The sequence below is a fragment of the Heptranchias perlo genome, chromosome 2, assembly GCF_035084215.1.
Source record: "Heptranchias perlo isolate sHepPer1 chromosome 2, sHepPer1.hap1, whole genome shotgun sequence".
Taxonomy (NCBI): Eukaryota; Metazoa; Chordata; class Chondrichthyes; order Hexanchiformes; family Hexanchidae; genus Heptranchias; species Heptranchias perlo.
Genome location: NC_090326.1, coordinates 65,722,834 through 65,748,024, shown reverse-complemented (window position 1 = coordinate 65,748,024; position 25,191 = coordinate 65,722,834). Strand labels below are relative to the sequence as shown.

At 43.1% G+C, this 25,191-nt stretch overlaps 1 protein-coding gene across 1 annotated transcript in view; it reads left to right on the top strand.

Annotated features, from left to right (window-relative positions):
* Positions 1-16,078, top strand: part of LOC137333684 (sperm-associated microtubule inner protein 4) — a 49,222-nt gene extending 33,144 nt beyond the window's left edge. The window contains exons 6-9 of the mRNA XM_067997973.1: positions 7,464-7,546; positions 8,714-8,888; positions 9,249-9,340; positions 15,084-16,078. Of these exons, the coding sequence (XP_067854074.1) occupies positions 7,464-7,546; positions 8,714-8,888; positions 9,249-9,340; positions 15,084-16,025 (1,292 nt within the window). The 3' untranslated portion in view covers positions 16,026-16,078. The remainder of the gene's footprint in view (positions 1-7,463; positions 7,547-8,713; positions 8,889-9,248; positions 9,341-15,083) is intronic.
* Positions 16,079-25,191: the final 9,113 nt, after the last annotated feature.

The following is a 25,191-nucleotide window of genomic DNA, read 5'->3' as shown; positions in this document are numbered from 1 at the left end:
CCAGAAAGAACTAACAATTAGTCCCACACTCCTGCTCTTTCCCCATAGCACTGCAGTTTTTTCCTTTTTAAGTATTTATCCAATTCCCCTTTGAAAGTTACTGTTGAATCAGTGGTGAGAACAGACAAGTTGAAATTTCAGAAGTAGACCCTTCATCTGATGAATGATCCACACCTGAAATGTCAGCTGATCTGTTCTCTCCACAGGTGCTGACTGAGCTGCTGAGTTTTTCCAGCACTTTCTGTTTTTGTTCCCAGCAGTAGCCCCGTCCGGCATTAGTTCCATTCACTCACCGAGGATGTTAAAGGTAAACTATGCAGAATGACGTTCTTAAAGAGACAGAGGGTTTTTCTTTTTTTTTTCCCTTTGCTTGGGTGGGTTGGGATTACTTTGTGTGTCTTTTTTTAATACTATAAAATGTTTGTTAATAGAAATGTTGCCAAATCATTAGCCAAGATTTTCCTCTGGGGAGCTACAGATAATGGTTCAAGAGCTGCTCTGCCAGCTCCCTGCTTGCTCACGTTACTTCTGGGATTTTCTACCAGAAGTGACGGATGTATGCAGAATACATCCACCCAAATATGGACAGGAATAGTCAAGTACGATACATCATCCGATGCCATTTCTATCATTTATCTCCTAGCAATGCTGGATGCAAGGAATGTTTGTGTTTGATTGCATGGGCAGCGCATTTTAGTTAAACAAACAGAAAACATTTGTTTCAGTTGCTGTCAGCCCAGGAGATTGCTGATAAACTAGGCCACTGTCTCCAACATCACCAGAAAGTCAACTGGTAAATAAACCATTTATAAGAGTTTAGCAAAGCAGGAAGATCCTTAAAGAGAGGGGGATCTGTAAAGTGACTCCTAGAATTCAAGTTTTCACTCCAATTCAGAGAGTACCAGGACATCTAACTGCAAGCTACAGAGTCCAGTATTATTTGGCCACCATAGCAATTCTCCAAACTCCACTCCCATCCAGTGAGGCTCCACATTGGAAGTGGAGTCTTGCAATTTTGGGGTAGTTGTATTTTTCATATCTTCACACTCTTCCCTTTAGAGAATCGCATGAAGTAGTGGAAGGATTCGCAGACTGATTAACAGTCTAACAGGCCGTGACATGAATGCTTCTTCCGTGGCCATAACCAGTTTTGTATCAACCGATAGGGTGGTTAGTCTATGTGGCGGGAGAGATTTCTGGGCTCCCACAACCTCCCACCGGATGTAAGTATCTCATCTCCACTCGCTGGGACTGTTTGGAGCAGGGTTTGAACTCTGCACATTCTGACTCAGAGGCGGGAATGCTACTACTAAGCCGAAGGCTCGTTCCAATTTTGGGGTGATAATGGAAATATCTGAGTTTCCAGGTTGAGCCATCATTTACAAAGTACAGTCCTGCTCAAAGCAATAATATTCAACATGGAAGTTGTTGTGTTGCTTTTAAAACTCCCAAACACAATACTTAATGGCTCAAGTGGTACAGGATGAGAGATGACATCTCAGCAGCTGGCTCCAGAGCTGGATGTTATGCTGCAAATCTTCCTGCAGGCCCTGGCTCGTCTCCTTGAAAATTACCAAGGTCATTTCCTCCACAGGCTCCAGGTCAGCATAGAGATAGTTGCACAGCTATGCCAAGTAGATCCTAGCCTCTAGCAAAAGTACAGCACTGCTAGTGACAGTCAAGGTCAACTCCTTCTGCAATCTTTCTTCCTCTGCCCCACCCCACAACTTCACTGCACTGTTGGATTTCCCAAAATACAGGAAGTCAGTGATGGCATCCAGGAGGCTTTCTGGGCAGCAAGTTTCTGGTACTACCACTTGCTCTGCCTAACCTGTGCACTGTGACTCTCTCAAAACTCAAGCTCACTATCTGTATCCTCCAGGATTTGAGTAGTTATGTTGGTGCTTGCAAACGTTGGTGAGAAGGCTGCAGGATGCTGTGAGATGCTGTCTTGTTCAGGATCATTGGCAATACTGGCAAGCTGCTTTTCTAAGACAACAATGACAAATATGTTAGGATGTTGGCTCCAAGAGACACCTGCAAACAGAGCTTGCATTGCAAGGCATTGTGTGTGATATTTTTGTGGTTGCATATATTCCTATGTTTGCGGAATGAAATGGGGGACAATACATAAAAGCAGGGTGGTACTCGTCCTAAGATTGGAGAGGCTTCTGGCATCACATACCTTCTTGATGCTCTTGTAGGCAAGGATGGCCTCCTTAAAGGAAGTCAAGGGCTTATAATTTCTGGGCCTCCTTCAATCCAGGTCTATTCCCTTGTATTACATGGCATCTTTTCATGCAAGCAGAAAAGTAATCTTGAGATATTGAAAGTTTAAAGAGCACATTCATTGACAGTCAATGCCCAACCTGCAGTCCAGCCTCTTCATCAGTAACTGACCATGTATCATGTAGCTAAGCTGTGTTACAATAATTTGATGTGCGGCTCCCTTTTGATGTCAATGTGCCAAGGGTTTCAGTTGTAAGTTTCAGCTTAAATGCTGCATATGGGCATGTGTGATGAGCAATGAAAGTGCAATATAAAATAGACAGTTTCCTAGAAGTAAAGGGAATTAGGGGTTACGGGGAGCGGGCAAGAAATTGGACATGAATTTAGATTTGAGGTTAGGATCAGATCAGCCATGATCTTATTGAATGGCGGAGCAGGCTCGAGGGGCCGATTGGCCTACTCCTGCTCCTATTTCTTATGTTCTTATGTTCTAATATAAAGTTGTCTGACAACTTTATATTGGCCAATAGTAAATGTGCAATAGGTTACAGGCAATGCTTTCTGACATGCATTCTTGGGATATCTACCTGGTATATAGTACTGTTAGGTATCCTCATCTGGGTAACTACCCCAAGGTATGTTATCTTCTTCTGCATCTGCTCAAGGGCCCAATCGCTACTGTGCACAACATTAACCCTGGCTCCATTTCCTACCAGGCATGCTGCACTGCTGTTCTCCAGAGAGGGTGCAGATCTTGAGCGAGTACATTGTCCATTGTGCATCAGTTCTGCGACTTATGCATTGGGACTGGAAAATCCACCCCACAATGTGGAACAATTCACAATTCTGTCTAAGCAAAAGTATTGGTGCTGCAGGTTGGTATTGGTACTGGGCAACAGTATTGGTGCTGCACTGTACATCGGTATTGTGCTGCATTTCAGCTGTTTGCATCAGGTTTGTAACAAAGCTGCAAAGGAGCAGGAACTCAATCTGTGTTTGGTTTCTATTCTGCACCTTCTGCTCAACTATTCACTCCTAGCCTGATATTCTGCCCCTCCCAATCTGCATCCTCCTGCTTCTCCTCCCCCCAGACAGACCTCCCCAGTGCTCAGCCTGCAGCTTCACCCATGCATGGGTAGTCGTCCCCCCAGAGTGCTTTGGAGCACCAGAACAGTGGGAAATGAAGGTCCAAAACTGAAGGGAAAGGCTAAATGTCCTGAAGGTTGGAGTAAGGACTGAGCGGGCCCAAGGCACTGAGTGCGATCGCTGGCATTCAACTAGTTGTTACTATATATGCTAATGCACTTAACATGCTCGATCTATGTATTACATGCAACAGTATAGGGTAGATTTTCTAAGTACTTGCATAAAAGAGCTACCTTGCCGTGTCTGAGAACTCAGAATACTTACCATATAATATATACACTTTTAAAACAAAATGTCAGCCTTGGCTCAGTGGTAGCACTCTCACCTCTGATTCAGAAGGTTATGGGTTTAAACCCTATTCCAGAGTCTTGAGAACATAATCCAGGTTGACACTTCAATGTCTGCGTTGTCGAAGATGCCATCTGCCCTCTCAGGTAAACATGAAAGATCCCATAGTACTATTCACAGAAGGGCAAGTGTGTTGTCCAGGTGTTTATCCCTCAAACGCTACTAAAACAGATTATCTGATTATTTATCTCACTGCTGTTTATGGGACCTTGCTGTACACAAATTGCCTGCTGCATTTCCCTACATTACAACAGTGACTACACTTCAAAAGTACTTCATTGGGTGTGAAGCACTTTGGGACATTGAGGTTGTGAAGGGCACTATATAAATGCAAGTTCTCTCTTTCTTCAAAATTCAAATATGTATCTTTAAAGGAAAAAGTAATTCTACTAATTCTATTAATTAAAATATTTAGTAAGAGATCATCTCTGTGTATGTATTTTTACTAATTTTTCTTTTTAAAATACTTGCAACTTCCAGGACTGCTCGGTGGGTGATGCATGCCCTCCATTTTGTTGAGCCAGTATGGGAGAAGAGACACTGGGGTGTTGCAGGCCAAGCAAATCCATTGGAGCACATCCACTTCTTGTTACTAATGCTATAGGATCAGCCTACTTAGAAACCAATCACAGAATTCCCTTTCCCTCTCCTCCCCAACGTCCTATCCCCAATGTTTTCTGATTGGAATAAGACTACGCTGGACTCTATGGAGAAACTCTATGAATAAAATAATTTTCTTGTGTTCTTGTACTGCACATTGTTAACTGTTGGGTGACATCAAATATTCTATTTTTCTTCTTTCCAAAGTCTCCCATTTTGTTCTGAGGATTCTGACTTATGCTGGTGACCAGTTCTACAGTACTGGTAACCCTCTGGTCACTCTTCATCCTTAAACTTTAATAGCTTTCAGGCTACTCAATCATAAGGATGTGGCTTCTCGAGTCAAGCCTGATCCTACTCTCAGCTGACATTCACACTTGCATACTTTCCACTAAGAGTCACTAAAAAGTGATCAGGAACAAGAACTCTGACTTAAAAAAAAATGAGGCATTTGGTAAATTGTAGCACCCTTAGTGCCATCCCAGCTGAGATCAGCTAACCCAGAACAGATTAACCATTAAAACTGGAATCTTACTAATCTCTGTCTCAGTATCACACCAGGCAGTGAATTTAGCCACTGGCCCACTAGGGATGTTGTGTCACTATCCTACCAAATTAAAAATAAGAGCATTAAAGCTTCTAGATTCATTATAATTAAAAACACATGGCATTGTGTGACAAAAAAATGACAATATTTTACTGTGAACATTAGATAAATGAATACTGTTGATAAATGAACAAAGTGGAAAACAGGTTATTAATTTAACAATGATTGATTATAAATGTTTCTGCTGTGTGCCCATTGCAAAACTATACATTGACACCACTCAAACTCAATTTTAAAGAAATTTAATTAATGCTTACATTATGGTAATACTCTAAAGAATTCATTCTGTAATGATAAAAAGGTACAATCTGTCAAATGCTAATGCTCTCATGGCTACACTTGTCTGCTGTTATCAATTTAGTGCCTGTATTTTTATTAGTGGTCAATGGAAAAGGGAATCTTCAGCGTTCAATATTATTGATTTTGGTCAGGACTGTGCCTTGTAAATGATGACTTGAGGTGGGATCTTAGACATTTCTATTAAAGCACCAAAGTTGTAAGACCCCACTTGCTGAATGGGAGTGTGGATTGGAGAATCAGAGTGGATGCCAGTATGCTCAGATCATGCCAGTGTACCCAATTCAAAATGCTCTCAATTTTCCAGCCATTCGAGGAGCAAAGTCTCTCAATTTTGGGCTTAAATGTATACGTGCTTGGTTCAACACATGGTTGCCAGTGTATCTGATGTGCTCAGCGGGCTAGACTAAAATGACTATATATAGTATGTTAAAATTAGCAATGACGTACTAGATAGAGTTTTCATGAATTGTTGAAAAGAATCAGAACCCTTTTAAAAATCAGCCTGTAGCTCCTCTCGTGACTCAGTTAGTAAGTACACTGCCCAGTTTAGAATTTGTCCATGCTGTTTAGGAAGACCCCAGGCCTGAGCCCTGGTCTGTGCTGCGTTAGATGATCTCAGATAATTGTCTCGTGACTAGAGAGAGGAAAAATTAGCCGAGCTTCCCGTTCCCGATCGTTATCAAGTCAAGTGGCCTGTGTGGGCTCACAGGTGAATGAAGGCCCATGGAGGACAGTTGATAACTATGGAAACTATTCCAACGTGAGTTGGTACCTTCAGGAGGTGGGGTAAGAACTGGAGGGGGGAAATGAATCCATTACAAGAATTAACTTGAACACCTGCTTGAATTTTTCTCTCTATGTTTTTTTATTAAATGTTAGTGTTCCAACAGTGAGAACTGGGAACAAGGTTGTGCTTTGGTTAGATACCACCTCTGGGACCTGAGTTTCATTCCAGCCTGCATTGTGGGGATGAAAATCACCTCTCTCTGCTCACTGTAAGAGTTCCAATGCAAATCGGATTTTGGGTTATCTTAAATCAGTTCCCATTTCTGGGTCTACAGCACAAGATTGCCACAAACTTGATACAGCAGGCAGGATTTTCCTCTTCTTTAGCAGGTGCTTCCGCTGGCTGCCATCACCTTTGATGGCCCCCAGAAACACCCACCCTAATGTGTGAGGGTGAATTCAAATTAAGCAATAATGACGGTGTGAAAACCATACATCACAGTTTCCATTATTATTGCCCTAGCAAGACTGGATGCCAACAAAGCTTGTATACAACAGCTCTCCTAGGGCCGGAGGAGACCATTCAAAAATTAAATGGCTCACCACAATGAGTGTAATCTGTTGTGAGGTGAATGATGCACTCTTCCCCCAACTGGCAGATTTTTCCAAGATGCTTAGAAGCCACAAGCTTTCTTCTGCCTGGGTGGCTGCCAGCTTCTTTAAGCTGCTGCAGGTCTCAAACCCTTCCAACAGCTGTGATTTTCTGCTTAACCCCACCGCCCGCCTGGAATTTTGCCGAGCGCAGGCAAAAAAAACCATGCCAGGAGTCTGCCAAAAATATTTCAATTACACTGATGGCAGAAAATTCACTGGGGTCAGCAGCGCAAGTCAGGCAGATGCAAAGCCATCTCTCTGCCAAATTAATGCTAGCTACCCTGGCTACAAGGAAAATCTAGGCTTGCAACAGTCTTGCTCAGAAAAGCCACAAGGATGGTTGATGCCTATTTAGGAAATTGAAATGAACACTGTTGCAGTACAGGTGCTCTTAAAAGGTTGAAGTTAAATTGTTGGCCAGAGTAGTACATGGCAGCTGGCTGTGTTGTGCCTGAAATGGGGAAATGTTCCATTTGCAGCACTTGCATCCTTTGCCTTGCTGAGCACAAAAATGTTAGTCTAACAAAAAGTTGAGACGTAAACATCATCTGTGTTGGATAACTTACTGATCCCAACACTATTAATGAAGTTGAGTTACATCAGTTGATACCAGCATTAACGGCAGCTACTTAAGCTGTGTGTATTTTCATTTCACTCTCTCGCACTGCTGGGCTCAGCTATTTTTCTAAGTCATCCCTCAATTATACCATTAACACTAAACAAAATTTTAAATCACTTTAACCAATTGATTGTCAAAAGAAGTCCTGATGACGAGACTGCCGTTATAATTATACAGTTTGGTTTTATAAATAGCAATGGAATTAATTCCAGCATTTTTACTGCCAAATCTCAGGATCTCCATATAGGCTTGAAACCCAGGAAGTAACCACCGAGGCAAAAGGTTTACATTGGCCAGGACAAGAAGGATATTCTCATGTAAGTGCCCCTGTTCTAAGATAACTCGAAGAGTATATATTTTCTAGAAATAAAAAATTGTTTTATAATTGCCTTTCAATTGCTCTGTTAATGGTGGCCTGTTGTAATACCAATTGAACCACAAGGAACTTAAATTGGTACTCCTTAGTTTCGCTTTGTGATAAACGTATTCCCACCAAATTATCCCAATTAACAGGCCTCTGCTATAATTATTCTCCAGCTACAAGCTTATTGATCCAATCAGTATCCTTCAAATCTTCAAGCAACAACCAAGGGAAGGTTTCAACTCTCCTCATGATTTGATAAGGTCACAGAATAGAAATGAATGAGAGGCCATTTAAGCCCATCCTAGACAAATGTACAGTTATCCTGTCACAAAATCCAGCTGCTTTTTAAATAATCATAGAGTTCTCCCCCCACCCCCCAACATTACTCTACCCTAAAGTGCAGTGAATAAGTTGATAACTTTAAAGAGCAAATTCCTGAAATAAGTCCTAACAGTGACCCCCTCTGCCTGGTCTGGTTTAATGGGATGTTTGGTTGGGTTTTTTTGTGATTAGTTCAGCATTCTGCTTCACTGTCTTGATTGCTGTGAGATGCCTGGACATGATAAGCACCGAGGCTACTAACACCATGCTTCAATTTCAACTTCACACTTAGCTTTTTCAACCCACTTTCTCTTCCAGTATGCAATAATTTACATTTACCTGTAAATATCTTGTCACTGCTTTAGATTTGAAAGCTGTGTCATGACTGGACATAACATTCAGTCATTGTACACCTGAGAAAGTAACAGCACTTTGTACTTACTGTACTTGCTGTAAACCCACACAGAATGAAAGAATACCGAAATGATCGCAGTCGACTGATTTGATAATCAGATATAAAATGGTAAAGTATTCTTGCAAAAAAAACACTTTCAAAAGAACAAGTACTAAATGAAATTAAACTTTTAGCCATGGGAACTACAGCATTCATCTTTATGAAAACAGATGAATGTAATGGGTGTTCTGAACAAAACTAGTGTAGTGTATGGTCGTACTTGGAAAAGTACCAAATCCTTCTATGGGAGGTACATAGTCAACGTAACAGTTCATTTTACTGTTTGTTTCTGATACTTGATCTATTTAAATATATCTTGGTAGCCTCTGTATTTTTACATTGCAGTATCCTAAATCGGATTCAGAACAAAAACAAGTATTCTATCCCACGCCACCGAAGATTATCGCCCCCAACAGACCACAGCGGACCATAGAAAATTCCCTTTCTGAGAGAACTGCTAATATACTGAAAAATATAGAGAAATCACACTGGCTAAGCACATACAAGAGGGACTTCACAGGTAGGTTTAAAAACCCTATTGAAAGATCATTTCATTTGAAAGTAACAGCAACAAATGGATTTTAATTATTACTATATTTGACCAACTTCATGCATTTTCTACACAAATGAGGGACGTTAAACTAATATTAACTAATGATTCTGAGGAAATGTTATAACCTACCCTTTTTCTCTTGAGAGTTGCTGGCTGAGCTGCAGTGTATTTTCCAGCATTTTCTGTTTTTATTTCAGATTTCCAGTATTGGCGGTCTTTTCTCTTTTTATTTTAATCAACAAACGATTTATAAGTTACAAACTTTAATGTTTCTGTGGACTAGGCAGTCACTGTTTCACTGACTCTTTTATTTATATTTATAACTAGGCACAGGACCAATGAATCCCATTCAGTTAGATGATTACTTTGACAAAAAGATGTCAAAACTGACTGGAAAATATAACTATTTCTCAGAGTTGGTAAGTAACCTGTTAAATTAGATAACTGTCATTAAGATTGTGATATGAAATTTATTGTGTATGTACACAGCAACAACTTGCATTTATACAGTGTGATTAATATAGTAAAACGTCCCAAAGCACTTCACAGGAGCATTTTCAAACAAAAAATGACACAGAGCCAAAGGAGGCGTTAGGACAGGTGGCCAAAGGCTTGGTCAAAGAGCTAGGTTTTAAGGAGGGTCTTAAAGGAGGAGAGAGAGAGATGGAGAAGCAGAGAGGTTTAGGGAGGGAACTTAGGGCCTAGGCAGCTTAAGGCATGGTCGCCACTTGTGGGGTGAAAGAAGTGGGACATGGACAAGAGGCCACAGTTGGAGGGAACGCAGAGTTCACGGAGAGTTGTAGGGCTGGAGGAGGTTACAGAGATAGGGAAGGGCGAGGCCATGGAGGGATTTTCGCACAAGGATGAGAATTTCAAAATCAAGGCATTCGGGGACCGGGAGCCAATGCAGATCAGCGATCACAGAGGTGATGGATGAACAGGATTTGGTGCAAGTAGGATATGGGCAGCAGTGTTTTGGATTAGTCTTCCAATCTCCATAAATTTGACGGGAGGCCGGCCAAGCGAGCATTGGAATAGTCGAGTCTGGAGGTAACAAAAGCATGGATGAGGGTTTCAGCAGCGGATGGGCTGAGGTGGGGATGGAGACGGGCGATTGTGTACATACATGTACACCTGAATATTGTAATCAAAATGTTGCACCTAGTATGCAGTTGCCAGTTACTCATTTTTAATTTTAAAAAAGTCTGCTGGCCAAACCAACATCAAAGACCAGGGAGACCATTGAAGCGGACAGTATGATTGGGTTTAAAAGACAATTAGATGTATTTCTGGTGAGAGAAGGGATGGAAGAATATGATGAGAAAGTAGGTAAAAGCCCTGAAATTCCTGGCAGGCTGCTAAGCCACCCGGAGCACAGCAGGGCAGGACTTCAACCCACCGACCAGCCCCAATACTGACACTGCCATAAATCCAAGGGTCAGCAAATTTAGGAAATTTGAGCAGGCATGCACGCCATTTTAGCACAACTGGGCCCATCTCAGTGAGAGGGGAGGAATATCGCTGCAGCGCAATACTGTACCATCACGGAGCCAGCTAATCCAGGCAGAGCGACAAGAAAGGCTGAAAGGCCCAAAGTTTAAATTTGCCAACTTCCCAGTGGCAGTTGGTCACTCTATGATCAATTGCCGAAGGGGAATTGATTTTTAAAGAGCTGCTGCGCCCCACTTCCACCAGGGTTTAATCCTGACACACACTGTTACTCCTGCTTCATACACACAGACGTACGGTGACAACTCAGGTGGGTTTGGTGGGATTCACGGCGATTGACATGTGGATGTCCAAAGGGACTCAGGGGTTCAGGTACATAGATCATTGAAGTGTCATGAACAGGTGCAGAAAATAATCAATAAGGCTAATGGAATGCTGGCCTTTATATCTAGAGGACTGGAGTACAAAGGGGAAGAAGTTATGCCGCAGCCATACAAAACCCTGGTTAGACCGCACCTGGAGTACTGTGAGCAGTTCTGGGCACCGCACCTTCGGAAGGACATATTGGCCTTGGAGGGAGTGCAGCATAGGTTTACTAGAATGGTACCCGGACTTCAAGGGTTAAGTTACGAGGAGAGATTACACAAATTGGGGTTGTATTCTCTAGAGTTTCGAAGGTTAAGGGGTGATCTGATCAAAGTTTATAAGATATTAAGGGGAACGGATAGTGTGGATAGAGAGAAACTATTTCCACTGGTTGGGGATTTTAGGAGTAGGGGGCACAGTCTAAAAATTAGAGCCAGACCTTTCAGGGGCGAGATTAGAAAACATTTCTACACACAAAGGGTTGTAGACGTTTGGAACTCTCTTCCGCAAACGGCAATTGATACTAGCTCAATTGCTAAATTTAAATGTGAGATAGATAGCTTTTTGGCAACCAAAGGTATTAAAGGATATGGGCCAAAGGCAGGTATATGGAGCTAGATCACAGATCAGCCATGATCTTATCAAATGGCGGAGCAGGCACGAGGGGCTGAATGGCCTACTCCTGTTCCTATGTTCCTATCCCACCAGTCCAATCTCTTCTGTTGACATCACAAGAAGCACCAGCCCCCACTTCCTGTGGTGATCCAGCAGAACCAAGTCCAACCCCAAACTCTCTCTCTCCCTGTCCAACCGCCCCGATTGCACAAAAATCAAACTCCCAAACCCGAGGAATTTGTTGTTTTATGCTGTCTCCTGGCTTTTAGAAAATGTTATCTCTTATAAACTAAGAAATACCATAACAAACCCATTCGCTTCAACTGACTAGCCATGCAGCACCTAAAATGAACAGCAAGCCAGAGGCAATATCTCGGGGAGCAGTGCACTGCAAACTTTATACATTGTGGATAAATAGAGAGTGGGACGATTTGATGTGTCACAATAATCCACTTGTACTGTGAAACAGGTAACATCCCTTAATAAATGTGCTGAGTGTTGTCATTTTTCAGTATGGCCACGAGGTGGCGCACTTAACTGCAAACTCGTGAAGATTCCTGTTCAGGTTTGTCTCACTATGAAAAGAATGAGGTAGGTTTTCAGCTTTCGTGCCTAGGCATTACATATTGCTGGATGAAATATAGTGAGGAAGACCAGGTAGGCTCCGTAACGGGCATGCGAACCTCCCCACTTAATTTTCCTTTCTGCACTTCATCTGGACGATGCTTAACGCCCAGGCTATAAAGGATGAAAATTTACCCCAGCATCTTTTTATCCTCTAAGCTAATGACATTTTTTTAAAAATAATTGCAGATCTTGGTTACTGATTTAAATATAAAGAGCTGAATCACTGAGGGTGGGTGGGAGGGAGGAAGGGTGATTCAAAAATTTAGTCAAGTTAAAATAAGGGAAATTAATCCTTAAAGAATAAAAGGGTAGTCAACAGAAGAGTAGGGCCACTTAGGGATCAAAAAGGAAATCTTCTTGTGAAGGCAGAGGGCATGGCTGAGGTACTAAATAAGTATTTTCCATCTGTCTTTACAAAAGAAGAGAATGTCACAGTAAAGAAGGAGGGGGTAGAGAAATTAGATAGGATAAAAATAGATAAAGAGGAGTTACTTAAAAGTCGGCAGCGCTCGAAGTAGAAAAATCACTCGGTCCAGATGGGATGCATCCTAGGTTGCTGAGGGAAGTAAGGGTGGAAATTGCAGAGGCACTGGTCACAATCTTTCAGTCCTCCTTAGATATAGGAGCGGTGCCAGAGGACTGGAGGATTGCAAATGTTACACCCCAGTTCAAAAAAGGGGAGAGGGATAAACCCAGTAATTACAGGCCAGTCAGCCTATCATATGGTGGTGGGGAAACATCTACAGACCATAATCTGAGACAAAATTAATTGTCACTTGGAAAAACATGAGTTAATAAATCCGTGCAGGCTGTCATTTATTAAAGGCAAATCGTGTCTGACAGACTTGATTTAATTCTTTGATGAAGTAATGGAGGGGGTTGGTGAAGGTAGTACAATTAATGTTGTGTATATGAACGTTTAGAAGGCGTTTGATAAAGTACCACATAATAGACATTAGTAAAATTGAAGCCCAAGGGATTAAAGGGACAGTAGCAGCGTGGATACAAAATTGGTTAAGAGACAGAAAGCAGAGAGTAATGGTGAACGGTTGTTTTTCAGAAGTATACAGTGGTGTCCCCCAGGGGTTGGTATTGAGACCACTACTCTTTTTGACATCTATTAATGGCATGGACGTGGGTATAAAGGGTATCAATTCAAAGTTTGCTGATGACACAAAACTTGGAAATGTAGTAAACAGTGAGGAGGATTGTAACAGACTTCAGGAGGACATAGACAGATTGGTGAAATGGGCAAATACATGGCAGATTGGGGTTGTATTCTCTGGAGTTTCGAAGGTTAAGGGGTGATCTGATCGAAGTTTATAAGATATTAAGGGGAACAGATAGGGTGGATAGAGAGAATCTATTTCCACTGGTTGGGGATTCTAGGAGTAGGGGGCACAGTCTAAAAATTAGAGCCAGACCTTTCAGGAGCGAGATTAGAAAACATTTCTACACACAAAGGGTGGTAGAAGTTTGGAACTCTCTTCCGCAAACGGCAATTGATACCAGCTCAATTGCTAAATTTAAATGTGAGATAGATAGCTTTTTGGCAACCAAAGGTATTAAGGGATATGGGCCAAAGGCAGGTATATGGAGTTAGATCACAGATCAGCCATGATCTTATCAAATGGCGGAGCAGGCACGAGGGGCTGAATGGCCTACTCCTGTTCCTATGTTCCTAGATAAAATTTAATGCAGAGATGTGTGAAGTGATGCATTTTGGAAGGAAGAATGAGGAGAGACAATATAAACTAAATGGTACAATTTTAATGGGGGTACAGGAACAGAGAGAACTGGGGTTTGAAGGTGGCAAGATAAGTTGATAAGGCTGTTTTTTTTTTAAAAAAAAGCATATGGGATCCTTGGCTTTATAAATAGAGGCACAGAGTACAAAAGCAATGAAGTTATGCTAAACCTTTGCAAATCACTGGTACAGCCTCAGCTGGATTATTCTGTCCAATTCTGGGCACCACACACTTTAGGAAAAACATCAAGGTTTCGGAGAGGGTGCAGAGGAGATTTACTAGCAAAGTACCAGGCACGGGATTTTTCTCCTTAGAGCAAAGAACGTTAAGGGGAAATTTAATAGAGGTGCTCAAAATTATGAAGGGTTTTGAGGGAGTAAATGAGGAGAAGCTGTTTCCACTGGTAGGAGGGTCAGTAGCCAGAGGACACTGATTTAAAATAGTTAGCTAAAGAACCAGAGGGGAGATGAAGAGAATTTTTTTTAAGCAGCGAGTTGTTATCATCTAGAATTCACTACCTGAAAGGATGGTGGAAGCAGATTCAGTAGAAATTTTCAAAAGGGAATTGGACAAATAGTTAAAAAGGAAAAATTTGCAGGGCTATAGGGAAAGAGCAGGTGAGTGGGACTAATTGAATACCTTCTTTCAAAGAGCCGGCACAGGCACGATGGGCCGAATGGCCTCCTTCTGTGCTGTATGATTCTAATCCTTATCTTTGTGATGATTATTCAGAATGCTGTAAATACAGAGTTCCTACCTATATAAAAATAGGAGGACTCCAAGGGCAAATAGCATGACATCCACCAGACCACCTCCCTTCCAATCTGCTTGTAGTGTTAATGAGATATGCTGTCACTTGGACTGTTAAGAATAGATCGCAAGTTAGGAGTGAGTATCAAGAACTCTGACAGGGATTTTCCATCTATTACTTTTACCAGTGTATTCTCAACTGGAGGAAGAATTCAGCTTCACAACATTTTTGGAGCGATTTTGGTTGGTTGCTTCCTCCTACTTCTTGCCAGTTTGGGATTGGTAGTTTTCCAATTTAAAAAAAGTTGAGATCTGATTGCACAATTTTCTGCTGTTTGCTAATTCCTCATTGGTACCTATTGACTAAATTAAACAATTTTTCATTTGTTTGCATTTACTTAATTGAATATTTGTTTGATTAAACAAGTACGTCCTCATTTTAGCCATCCACTAATTTATGCCATCCAGGCATTTAACACCCTAAAGTACAATGCCTTTGAAATGAGCTAGAAGCAAAACTTAAATAGATAAAAATGGATGTTAGGTTGATAACATACGGGTTGATTATTTTGTTTGCTCACTTGCTCTGTTTCAAATTTTCCAACAGAAAGAACAGTCTCATCCATCCTTTATGCCAAATCCATCCTTGCGGCCCTTGAAGAAAAAAGTGAAATTTGATGAAATTTCCACAGATGATGACTTCAGTTGTCAATATGTTGACGTCCCTCCTACTTCATCAAGTCTGCCAGCACATGATTCAATTGATGTAACGCCACAGTCATTCATGTGTGACGTTGACTCAATACCAAGTGTTGAGATGAACACATGTGCAGATGAAGCAAAACTGATTAATTGGCAAAATAGGCGTTGCCAAACAACCACCCCACCAAGCTGCCCTTTTTCTGACATCCATATGTTAAGATACAAAGTTCAACAAATGAGGAATTACGAAAAACCTTCTGCATTTTATCAACATCAGGCAGAAAGGATGATGGATTGTTGGACAACTCCAGTTGTAAATATGGACCCAGCTTGCAGAATAATAGATTCTGAGCAAGCTCGAGACCTTTGGAAGAGCCAGCTGCCAGCAAGACCAGAATCTGCGCCACATAATATCAACTATATGGATTTACCACAGAGTAAATTGTTAGGTTATATAACAAAAGAGAATCATATGGCTCTGAGCAAACCACCTTTATCAAGTAGTGTTCAATACAATGGAGAAGATGCAAAATGTTGTAAAAAAGTCAACCATACGTGTGGTGATGTACAACCGATAACTACATGTTATGCTTCAGAAAACGAGTACGTTTTTGGTTCAACCCAACAGCCACGAGTGGAAATGGGTAATATTTTGCTTTGTGATGAACCTAAGCTTCAGACCTCAAAACTAAAATTCACTCAGCCATTCAATAAAACAGAAGTACATAAGCGATTACATGAGGTAGCTCCAGAAAAAACAATGGATTATCGAGATAACATCCACACAGGAAGGAAACACACTTTCTTTGGTTTAAATTCTTCTTATTTTCACAACGGATTTCTTTAATCACCCATGGCTTTTCTGAACCTTTGATAACATTAAAGGTAACAATGATTTGGCTTTTGACTTATTGCACTTTATATCTGGACAGTTATTAGAGTTTCAGAATACAGACTGCATTGTATCAATACAGAGAATTCATCTTCACCTTATGATTCTGCACTGACTGACTCCTCATTCTTGGTGATTTCAATCTTCTTCTCTCCTCTGAATTCACTGACCTCCTTTGCTTTCTAAACCTGTCCCTCCATATAAACTCTCCTGACTATATTCACAGCCATGCCCTTCAACTTACACTCTCCACCCAATCACAGACAAGGCCAGCTCTGACCAACGTCCTTGTATCCCTTAATACCCACATCCCTATCCCCTCATAACCTCATTTCTTTCCTTTGGTTTCATCAGTGAACTTTGGATCTTTGCTCAAATTTGGCTTCCAAATTCCTGGACTTCTCTGCCATCAAGACTGCGCTACTACACTGTAAGACTCAACTGCTTTCACTCCGATCTGCTATTCAATTGCTCAAGTTTTAAGGTAACTTTGTCTAGCCTACAGCCCATCCCCCACTGCTGTTGTTACCTGCTGAGCTTATGACTGTCCTACTGGTTTTTCAGCTTTATTTTGCTACAGTGTGGTTTCTGGCCAGAAATTCATTCTGCTGGGCCGTTGTCCATTTCTCCACCGCTTCTGGATCTTATAATGACCTCCAACTTCACCACCGTTTTTCTGTCCTGTGATCGATTCTGCACACCTCCTGGCTCTTCATTCCCATGGAAATACCTCCAGCGGTGCATCCTCCAATACTCTACCCTTCAATTTGTTCTGGACTCACTTGCCTCCACACCTATCTCTGAACCTGGATATCAGTTCATTGATGCTCCAAGCTGACACCACCCTATCTACGTCAACTTTATCCCACCACGGGACCACTGACTTTAACCTTGACTCCCTCCTATTGTCGCCTCTCTATTCCCTGTTCATTATCAGGACATATCTATTCCAATCTTGCTATGTAACCCCACCTATGTAACTTGAGTTTCCCCGTGTACATTCGCGTGCGTGTTTTGGCTGCCGCTCCAGATCACCGCCCCTCTCCGCATCTCCCTCCAGAATGTCTGTTCACTTGTGAACAAGGCTCTTGCTATCCATGAGTTTATTGTGGATGATTGCATTGACATCATGGCCTTGACAGAAACCTGGCCAACGGGTGATGATACTTTCCCCTTCAATGAAGCATCCCTGCCTGGCTATATCTTCCACCACTTGCCCCGCCCAGACCGCCACGGTGGTGGTGTGGCCCTTATCACCAAATCGCACTTTGGTCTTCCCCCTTACTTCTCTGGCACCTTCTCTTCCTTTGAGCATCTCACCTTGTTCCACCCCTCTCGCTTCCTTTAAAATCCTCGTTCTCTACCGCCCACCCAAGTATCACACCAAGCTTCTCACCGAGATATCTTCATTGTTTTCCTCCCTCAGCCTCTGCACCGAGTGACTTCCCATCCTCGGGGATTTCAACCTCCATCTCAAATCATCATGCTCTCTCTCCTCTGAGTTCACTGCCCTCCTATCCTCCCTTAATCTCTCCCTCCAAATAAACTGTGATGATGGTAAACTATCCCACCTCACCCGTCTCGACCTATTTGTGACACTGTTGATTACACCATCATCCTCCAGTGCCTCTCCTCCATCGTCCACCTGGTGGAACTTCACTCGCCTGGTTCCATTCTAATCTATCCAGTCGTAGCTTTTTTTTTATTCATTCATGGGATGTGGGCGTCACTGGCGAGGCCGGCATTTATTGCCCATCCCTAATTGCCCTTGAGAAGGTGGTGGTGAGCCGCCTTCTTGAACCGCTGCAGTCCATGTGGTGACGGTTCTCCCACTGTGCTGTTAGGAAGGGAGTTCCAGGTTTTTGACCCAGCGACGATGAGGGAATGGCGATATATTTCCAAGTCGGGATGGTGTGTGACTTGGAGGGGAACGTGCAGGTGGTGTTGTTCCCATGTGCATGCTGCTCTTGTCCTTCTAGGTGGTAGAGGTCGCGGGTTTGGGAGGTGCTGTCGAAGAAGCCTTGGCGAGTTGCTGCAGTGCATCCTGTGGATGGTAGACACTGCAGCCGCTGTGCGCCGGTGGTGAAGGGAGTGAATATTTAGGGTGGTGGATGGGGTGCCAATCAAGCGGGCTGCTTTATCTTGGATCGTGTTGAGCTTCTTGAGTGTTGTTGGAGCTGCACTCATCCAAGCAAGTGGAGAGTATTCCATCACACTCCTGACTTGTGCCTTGTAGATGGTGGAAAGGCTTTGGTGGAGTCAGGAGGTGAGTCACTCGCCGCAGAATACTCAGCCTCTGACCTGCTCTCGTAGCCACAGTATTCATATGGCTGGTCCAGTTGGAGATGGTCATTGCCTGGCGCTTATCTGGCGCGAATGTTACTTGCCACTTATGAGCCCAAGCCTGGATATTGTCCAGGTCTTGCTGCATGCGGGCTCAGACTGCTTCATTATTTGAGGGGTTGCGAATGGAACTGAACACTGGAGAATCACCTGCAATGGCTTCTCTTCCCGCTCCCACACTGTTACCTCGAGTCCCCCAAGTATCTATCCTTTGCCCCCTTCTATTTCACATCTACATGCTGCCCCTCGGCGACATCATCTGAAAACACGTCAGATTCCACATGTACGCTGACGACACCCAGCTCTACCTCACAACCACCTCCCTCGACCTCTCTACTGTCTCTCATTTGTCACACTGCTTGACTGACATCCAGTACTGGATGAGCAAAAATTTCCTCCAACTAAATATTGGGAAGACCAAAGCCATTGTCTTTGGTCCCTATCGCATTCTCCATTCCCTAGTCACCGACTCCATCCCTCTCCCTGAGGCTGAACCAGACCATTCGCAGCCTCGGCATCCTATCTGACCCTGAGTTGAGCTTCCATCACGAAGACCGCCTACTTCCACCTCCGTAACATCGCCCGTCTCCGCCCCTGCTGCTGAAACCCTCATCCATGCTTTTATTATCTCGACTAGACTATTCCAATGCTCTCCTGGCTGGCCTCCCATCTTCCACCTCCATAAACTTGAGCTCATCCAAAACTCTGCTGCCCGTATCCTAACTCACACCAAGTCCTGTCCTCCCATCACCCCTGTGGTCACTGACCTATATTGGCTCCTGTTCCAGGAACGCCTCGATTTTAAAATTCTCATCCTTGTTTTCAAAACCCCTCCATGGCCTCGCCCCTCCCCATCACTGTAACTTCCTCCAGCCCGACAACCCTCCGAGATCTCTGGGCCCCTCCAATTCTGGCCTCTTGCGCATCTCCGATTTTAATCGTTCTACCATTGGCGGCTGTGCCTTCAGCTACCTCGGCCCTAAACTCTGGAATTCCCTCCCGAAACCTCTCCACCTCTCTATCCTCCTTTAAAACACACCTCTTTGATCAAGCTTTTGGTCACCTGTCCTAATACCACCTCATGTGGCTCAGTGTCAAATTTTGCTTGATAACACTCCTGTGAAGCATCTTGGGGCGTTTTACTATGTTAAAGGTGCTATATAAATGCAAGTTGTTATTGATATTGTTGTTTGTGTAAATCCCTGGGGAAAAAAAAACTCTTCCTCCAAATCATTTACAACTGCACTTTCTAAATCCCAAATGGTTAGCCTTTAGCCCTCCACTTGCCACAATGTTTCTGTGGCTAGCTATGTGCTTAACCATTCCTTCATATCCACCTTTGATGCTCTTGTGCCTAGCAAAGCTTTTACTCTTCCCCCATCTTCACTCCTTCAACTCCAAGGGGTACAGATTTGAGTGGACCAGGTACACATCTGGTTTAGCAATGTATCACCAAATCTGACTGGACCACATCAAGCTCTATCAGGCTTCACTCTCCTGTGGCAAAATTGCCCACTATTCCAGGATCATCCTGGAGAGCAAAGATAACCCCAGCTTCTTTTCTCCACCTCCAACTATCTCCTTATACCCATATTCCCTGCCCCCTTTGCCCTCACAGCCAGTAATAAGTGAGAGAAGCTCATAGACTACTTCACAAGAGATTGAGACTGACTGTTCAGCTGTCTCTGCTGTTTTCCCCATACCCTCAAGGTAATACCTCCTCCCAGTCTCCCCCCGCCCTAGTCTTGAATCCACATCTTTCTCCAGTTTCTCTCTTATCTCCCCTTATGCCCTCCAACCTTATCTTATCCATGAGACCCACCTCCTGCTCCCTTGACCCCATTCCCACTAAACTGTTGACCATCCAACTTCCCTTCTCAGCTCTCATGCTAGCTACCATTGTAAATGCTTACCTCTTCTCAGGTACTGTCCCTGTTGCTCTCAAAGCTGCCATCATTGCCCCCTGCTCAAAAAAATCTACCCTCAACTCTATCTAATTATTGCCCTATCTTCAATGCTACAAGCTGGATAACCCAGTGGTGAAGGAAATAATACTAGAGCTTGGTCTTCAGTTACTTCCAAGCCTTTATTCACAGAGCTCCACATAACACACACCACACCCTAGATCAGCTCTCTTATACATGTATACGAGAGAGTCCCCAATTGATACACATCACCTGAATACAATTAACACTAATTGATAGAATTCACATGGATACAATTAACGTTCAACCTCCCTTTTCTCCTCAAAGTTCTTGAATGCGTTGTCATCTCCGAAATCTGTGCCCATCTTTCCTGCAACTCCATGTTTGAATTGATCCAAACAGGTTTCCATTTCTGCTGCAGCACTGAAAGGGCCCTAATCAAAGTCACAAATGACACCCTCTTATTGTGACCATGGTGCACTATCCCTTCTCATCCTCCTCTACCTCTCTGCAGCCTTTGACATGGTCGACTACAATATTCTCCTCCAATGCCTCGCTTCCATTGACCAGCTCAATGGGATTGCCATTGCTTGATTCCACTTTTACCTATCTAATCATAGCCAGAGCCTCTCCACCAATGGTTTCTCTTCCTGCCCCTGCACCATCATCTCCAGAGTCCCCCATGGATGTGTCCTTGGCCTCCTACTCTTTCTCATTTACATGCTGCTGCTTGGCATCATTATCCAGAGACATATGGGGCAATTTTAACCTAATCTGCCCGACAGAAAACTGACTAGATTGGGTGCAATGCTGGATTTACACCCCACCCAATTTTACTCTCCATTAATATTGGGCGGGGTATAAAACCGGCATTCCACCCGATCCCGATGGTTTCCCGCCTGACGAGTTAGGTTAAAGATACCCCTATGGGGTTAGCTTCCACATATACACTGACGACACCCAGCTCTACCTCTCTTGACCGCTCACTGTCTCTGTGTTGTCAGACTATTTGTCCAATATCGAGTCCTGGAAGATCTGCAATTTTCTCCAGTTAAACATTGGGAAGACTGAAACTACCATCTTCGACACCCACCACAAACTCTGTACCCCCACCATTGATTCCATCCCCCTCCGCAGCCACTGTCTCAGGTTGAACCAGACTTTTTGCAACCTCGGCATCCTTTTCGACCCCTGAGCATAATTTCTGATCCCGTATACTGTCCATCATAAAGACCACCTACTTCCACCTCCCTAACATCGTCTGCTTCCGACCCTACCTCAGCAAATCTGCTGCTCAACCCCTCATCCATGCCTTTGTCACTTCTAGACTCAACTATTCCAATGCTCCCAACTCTCCATAAACTTCAACTCATCCAAAACTCTGCTGCCGGTATTCTATCCTGCACCAAATACCACTCAATCATCACCCCAGTGCCTCGCTTACCTACATTGGCTTCCGGTTCCCCCAATGTAAAATTCTCATCCTCATGTTCAAATCCCTTCATGGCCTTTCTCCTCCCTATCTCGGTAGCCTCCTCCACCCCACCCCCACCCCCAAACTCCGCGTTGCTCTGACTATGGTCTTTTGTGCATCACCCAGTGACACCCTTGCCTTCAGCCATCTAGGTCCCATGTTCTGTAATTCCATCCCTAAACCCTTGCACCTCTCTACACCTCTCTCCTTAAAACCCACCTCTTTTGGGCACGCTTCCTAAAATTTCCTCCTTTGTCGGCTGTCCATTTTTATCTGATTGTGCCTCTGTCAAGCACCTTGGGACGTTTTTTCTACAGGTGCTATATAAATGCCAGTTGTTGTTATGATACTATGAAAATGATTTCTACTGATGTACTGTCACTAATTCTGCAACCGCAGAATAACAAAAGACAGTAGTGTGGAATATTTGTTTTTCAATACAATGTATCAGGTTTGACTAATATTGTAATACATTGGTCTGACTTTTAAGTATGAAAATTGGTCAGTATTTTTGATAATTTCAAATCTGTTAAGTGCAGAAAGATATTATTGATTAAAAAGGAAAGTGTATTCACCCAAATTGTTACATTGGTATCTGTAGAGGAAATATCTGTACACTCAATCATTACTTATTACCACATTTAGTACTTTAAAACCACTGCTTAGAGGCATGATGGAAATTTTGTGTAGACTGTCTCTCTGATATATCCTGAAGTTCTGGTGACAAAATGAGTCCGGTGGGGTGGGGTGGTGTCTGTAATCCATGGACTTCACTTATGGTGACTTTAAAACTCCCATTCTCTTGCCATAACTTCAGTGGAAGATTTGACGAATGCCTTGGAGAAACGGTGTGATCATCCATTTTTAACTATTTACAGTTTTTTCTCCAGGGTTTCCGCTAATCACCCACCTAGAACCCCTAAGGAAATTACAGGTGACTTATATATATCTGTCAAAGGCATGACTCCAGTATAAATGTTCTTTTCCTATACCCTCAGGGAGACAGCATGCAAAGAATGCAGAAAACAATAATCCCTTTTTGCAACACTTTCATGCAACTGTAAGGCGCAATTCTAGTGAGCACAGCTGCAGTTTGAAGTTCAGTTCACAGAATACTACCAGCAAAAACAGCATACAGGCTATTTTGAAATGGCTTGGTATGGGGAGGGAGGTGGTCTTGGCACAGGGGTCCGATTTAAGGGGCTTAGACAGTTGCTATTGTCTTCACAAATGTGTCCTGTCTACAGGCCAAGGCAGCACACACCCACAGAGGACCAAGCGATAGGCCAGCCATGCTGAAACAGCTGTCTCAAAATGAGGGGACTTTGGCTGTGAACCTGGGGGGGGGGGGCAGAGATTGGTGAGGACAATTTTGGAGGCATGCTGCCAACCAGTAAATGTCCTGCACTTATTATCCTTTTTACACTGACTTACTTTGTCAATCCTCATGGCATGGACTAACTTTGCTCAGAAAGTGCACGATGCACAAAATGTTTTACGATCTTGCCTTTCTTTGAAGGCATTGTCTCAAGGATGCATTGTAGTTCTTCTTCCATCTCTCTTCCTATATGTTCTTCCCAAGATAATGAGGGCAGAGAACATGGCAGAACAGACCCTATCATATCTTGGTAGGTTGTGTCAAGCATTCCACCTGATCCAAGCACCAACACAGAGACTAGAATCCCAGAGCATGTCAGTAGAGAGTTTGAGAAATTTGCACATAGTGAATTCACAACTCAAAAGTATGGAAGAGCAAGTAGAGGTAGCAGGAGAGAAACAGGAAAGAGTAGGACAGGCTGAGAGTCTACATCACATATCTAACTGTATCGGCAAGTGATTGGTAACCCACTGAGCCTTGCCTTGAGACAGGAGTTAATGCAGGATCACAAGGCATTTTTCACATCTTTTAAACTCACCATGAGCAGCTTGCAACATCTGGTGGAGAATGTGCAGCATTGCACCTCAGACATCACTGCAGTCATGCATAAGGAACTTACTCAGAGAACCATAGAGCAATTGGCACATTTAACAGCCATCTGTAGGGCAACTCAAATACAGAGGGAACATGCCGCAGAACGATTTTCTTTCACAAACACCATCACTGATGTCATTGAGACCTTGGGCACCCACTTACTGAAGTCTGTCACTGCCAGGTTTGACAGATTTGTTAATCAGTTAGGAAGAGCAATGATGCTCAACTTAACCCACAGAGGAGACATCATGAGGATTGGTCTTTGCAGGTTACTAGTCAACCAATTGGTATGCTAGTTACCTGGAGCTTGACAGGAGAAGGGGCTTCCTCTCAGGATATTCACACATCTTCCCATTCCAGGTACAGACTAGCAGCTACTGTAGTGTCAGACGTGGCTCCAGTTTTCGTACAGCCATCTCATGACCCTGCACCCAGAGGTATAAGGCCACTACTATCCCAATAGGGCCACAACACCCAAGAGCAAGCTGCCATCACAGTTGCTCTTCCCACCCATAGAACACTTAAAGATAGCCTTAGGGTAGGTAGTAGACAAGCACACCTTTTAAGGTCATCAAGGGGAAGCACAGGTGTAGGGCTTAAGAGGCCATAGGATGTAAATAAAGTTAAATAAATGATGATACTTTTTATTTCTCCTTAGTATGGATAGTGTTTTTAGGGCTTTGGAAAGCTAATAAGTGCTGTGATATTGTGCAACATGTTTTTGGGGAAACAATGGCTTGGTGTTTCCTCTGCATTTGCGCCCAGATACACCCATAATCTGGGCGCAAACAAATTACGTGGTTTAAAAGATCATGGAATTTTGGGCATAAGTGAGTTACACGCATAACTACAATACATCCAAGTATCCTCGATCTTTTACGTCCATCAAACCCTCCATCGGAACGAATCTCCGCCCACAAAACTGCCCATGCTCCCGACTCTCAAATGTGAGTATCCTCCAATTATGCTTGTTCAGGGGTGTCTCTCAACGTTGTGTCCAGATTTTCAGGCACAGCAGGAAACAAAGTCAATTTTCTGGTCTTTTAATTGCAATTTTTTGAGTTTTTTAAAAAGTTATTTTCACTGAGACCTCACTGGGTGTATTTTCTGTTTCTTTTAATGCATTTCCATGGCATAAGTCATGTTAAAAATCGGAAAGCTTCTCCGATTGCAGTTTCTTAAACATGCTGTGCCTGATGTGCATGAATGATGGTTATATGAGCTGAAACTTAAATTTTAAGACTCGAAGAAGAAATACACTGGTGTGGGTTCAGTATTTCCTTGGGCCCCAATTGTTTAAGCTGACTTATGCCCATTTACACCATTTTAAGTTTGGACGATTGGGAGGATACTTGGGCGTTACGTGACATTGGGCGCATATTCAGGTCTAATTTCTGGGTTGCGCCC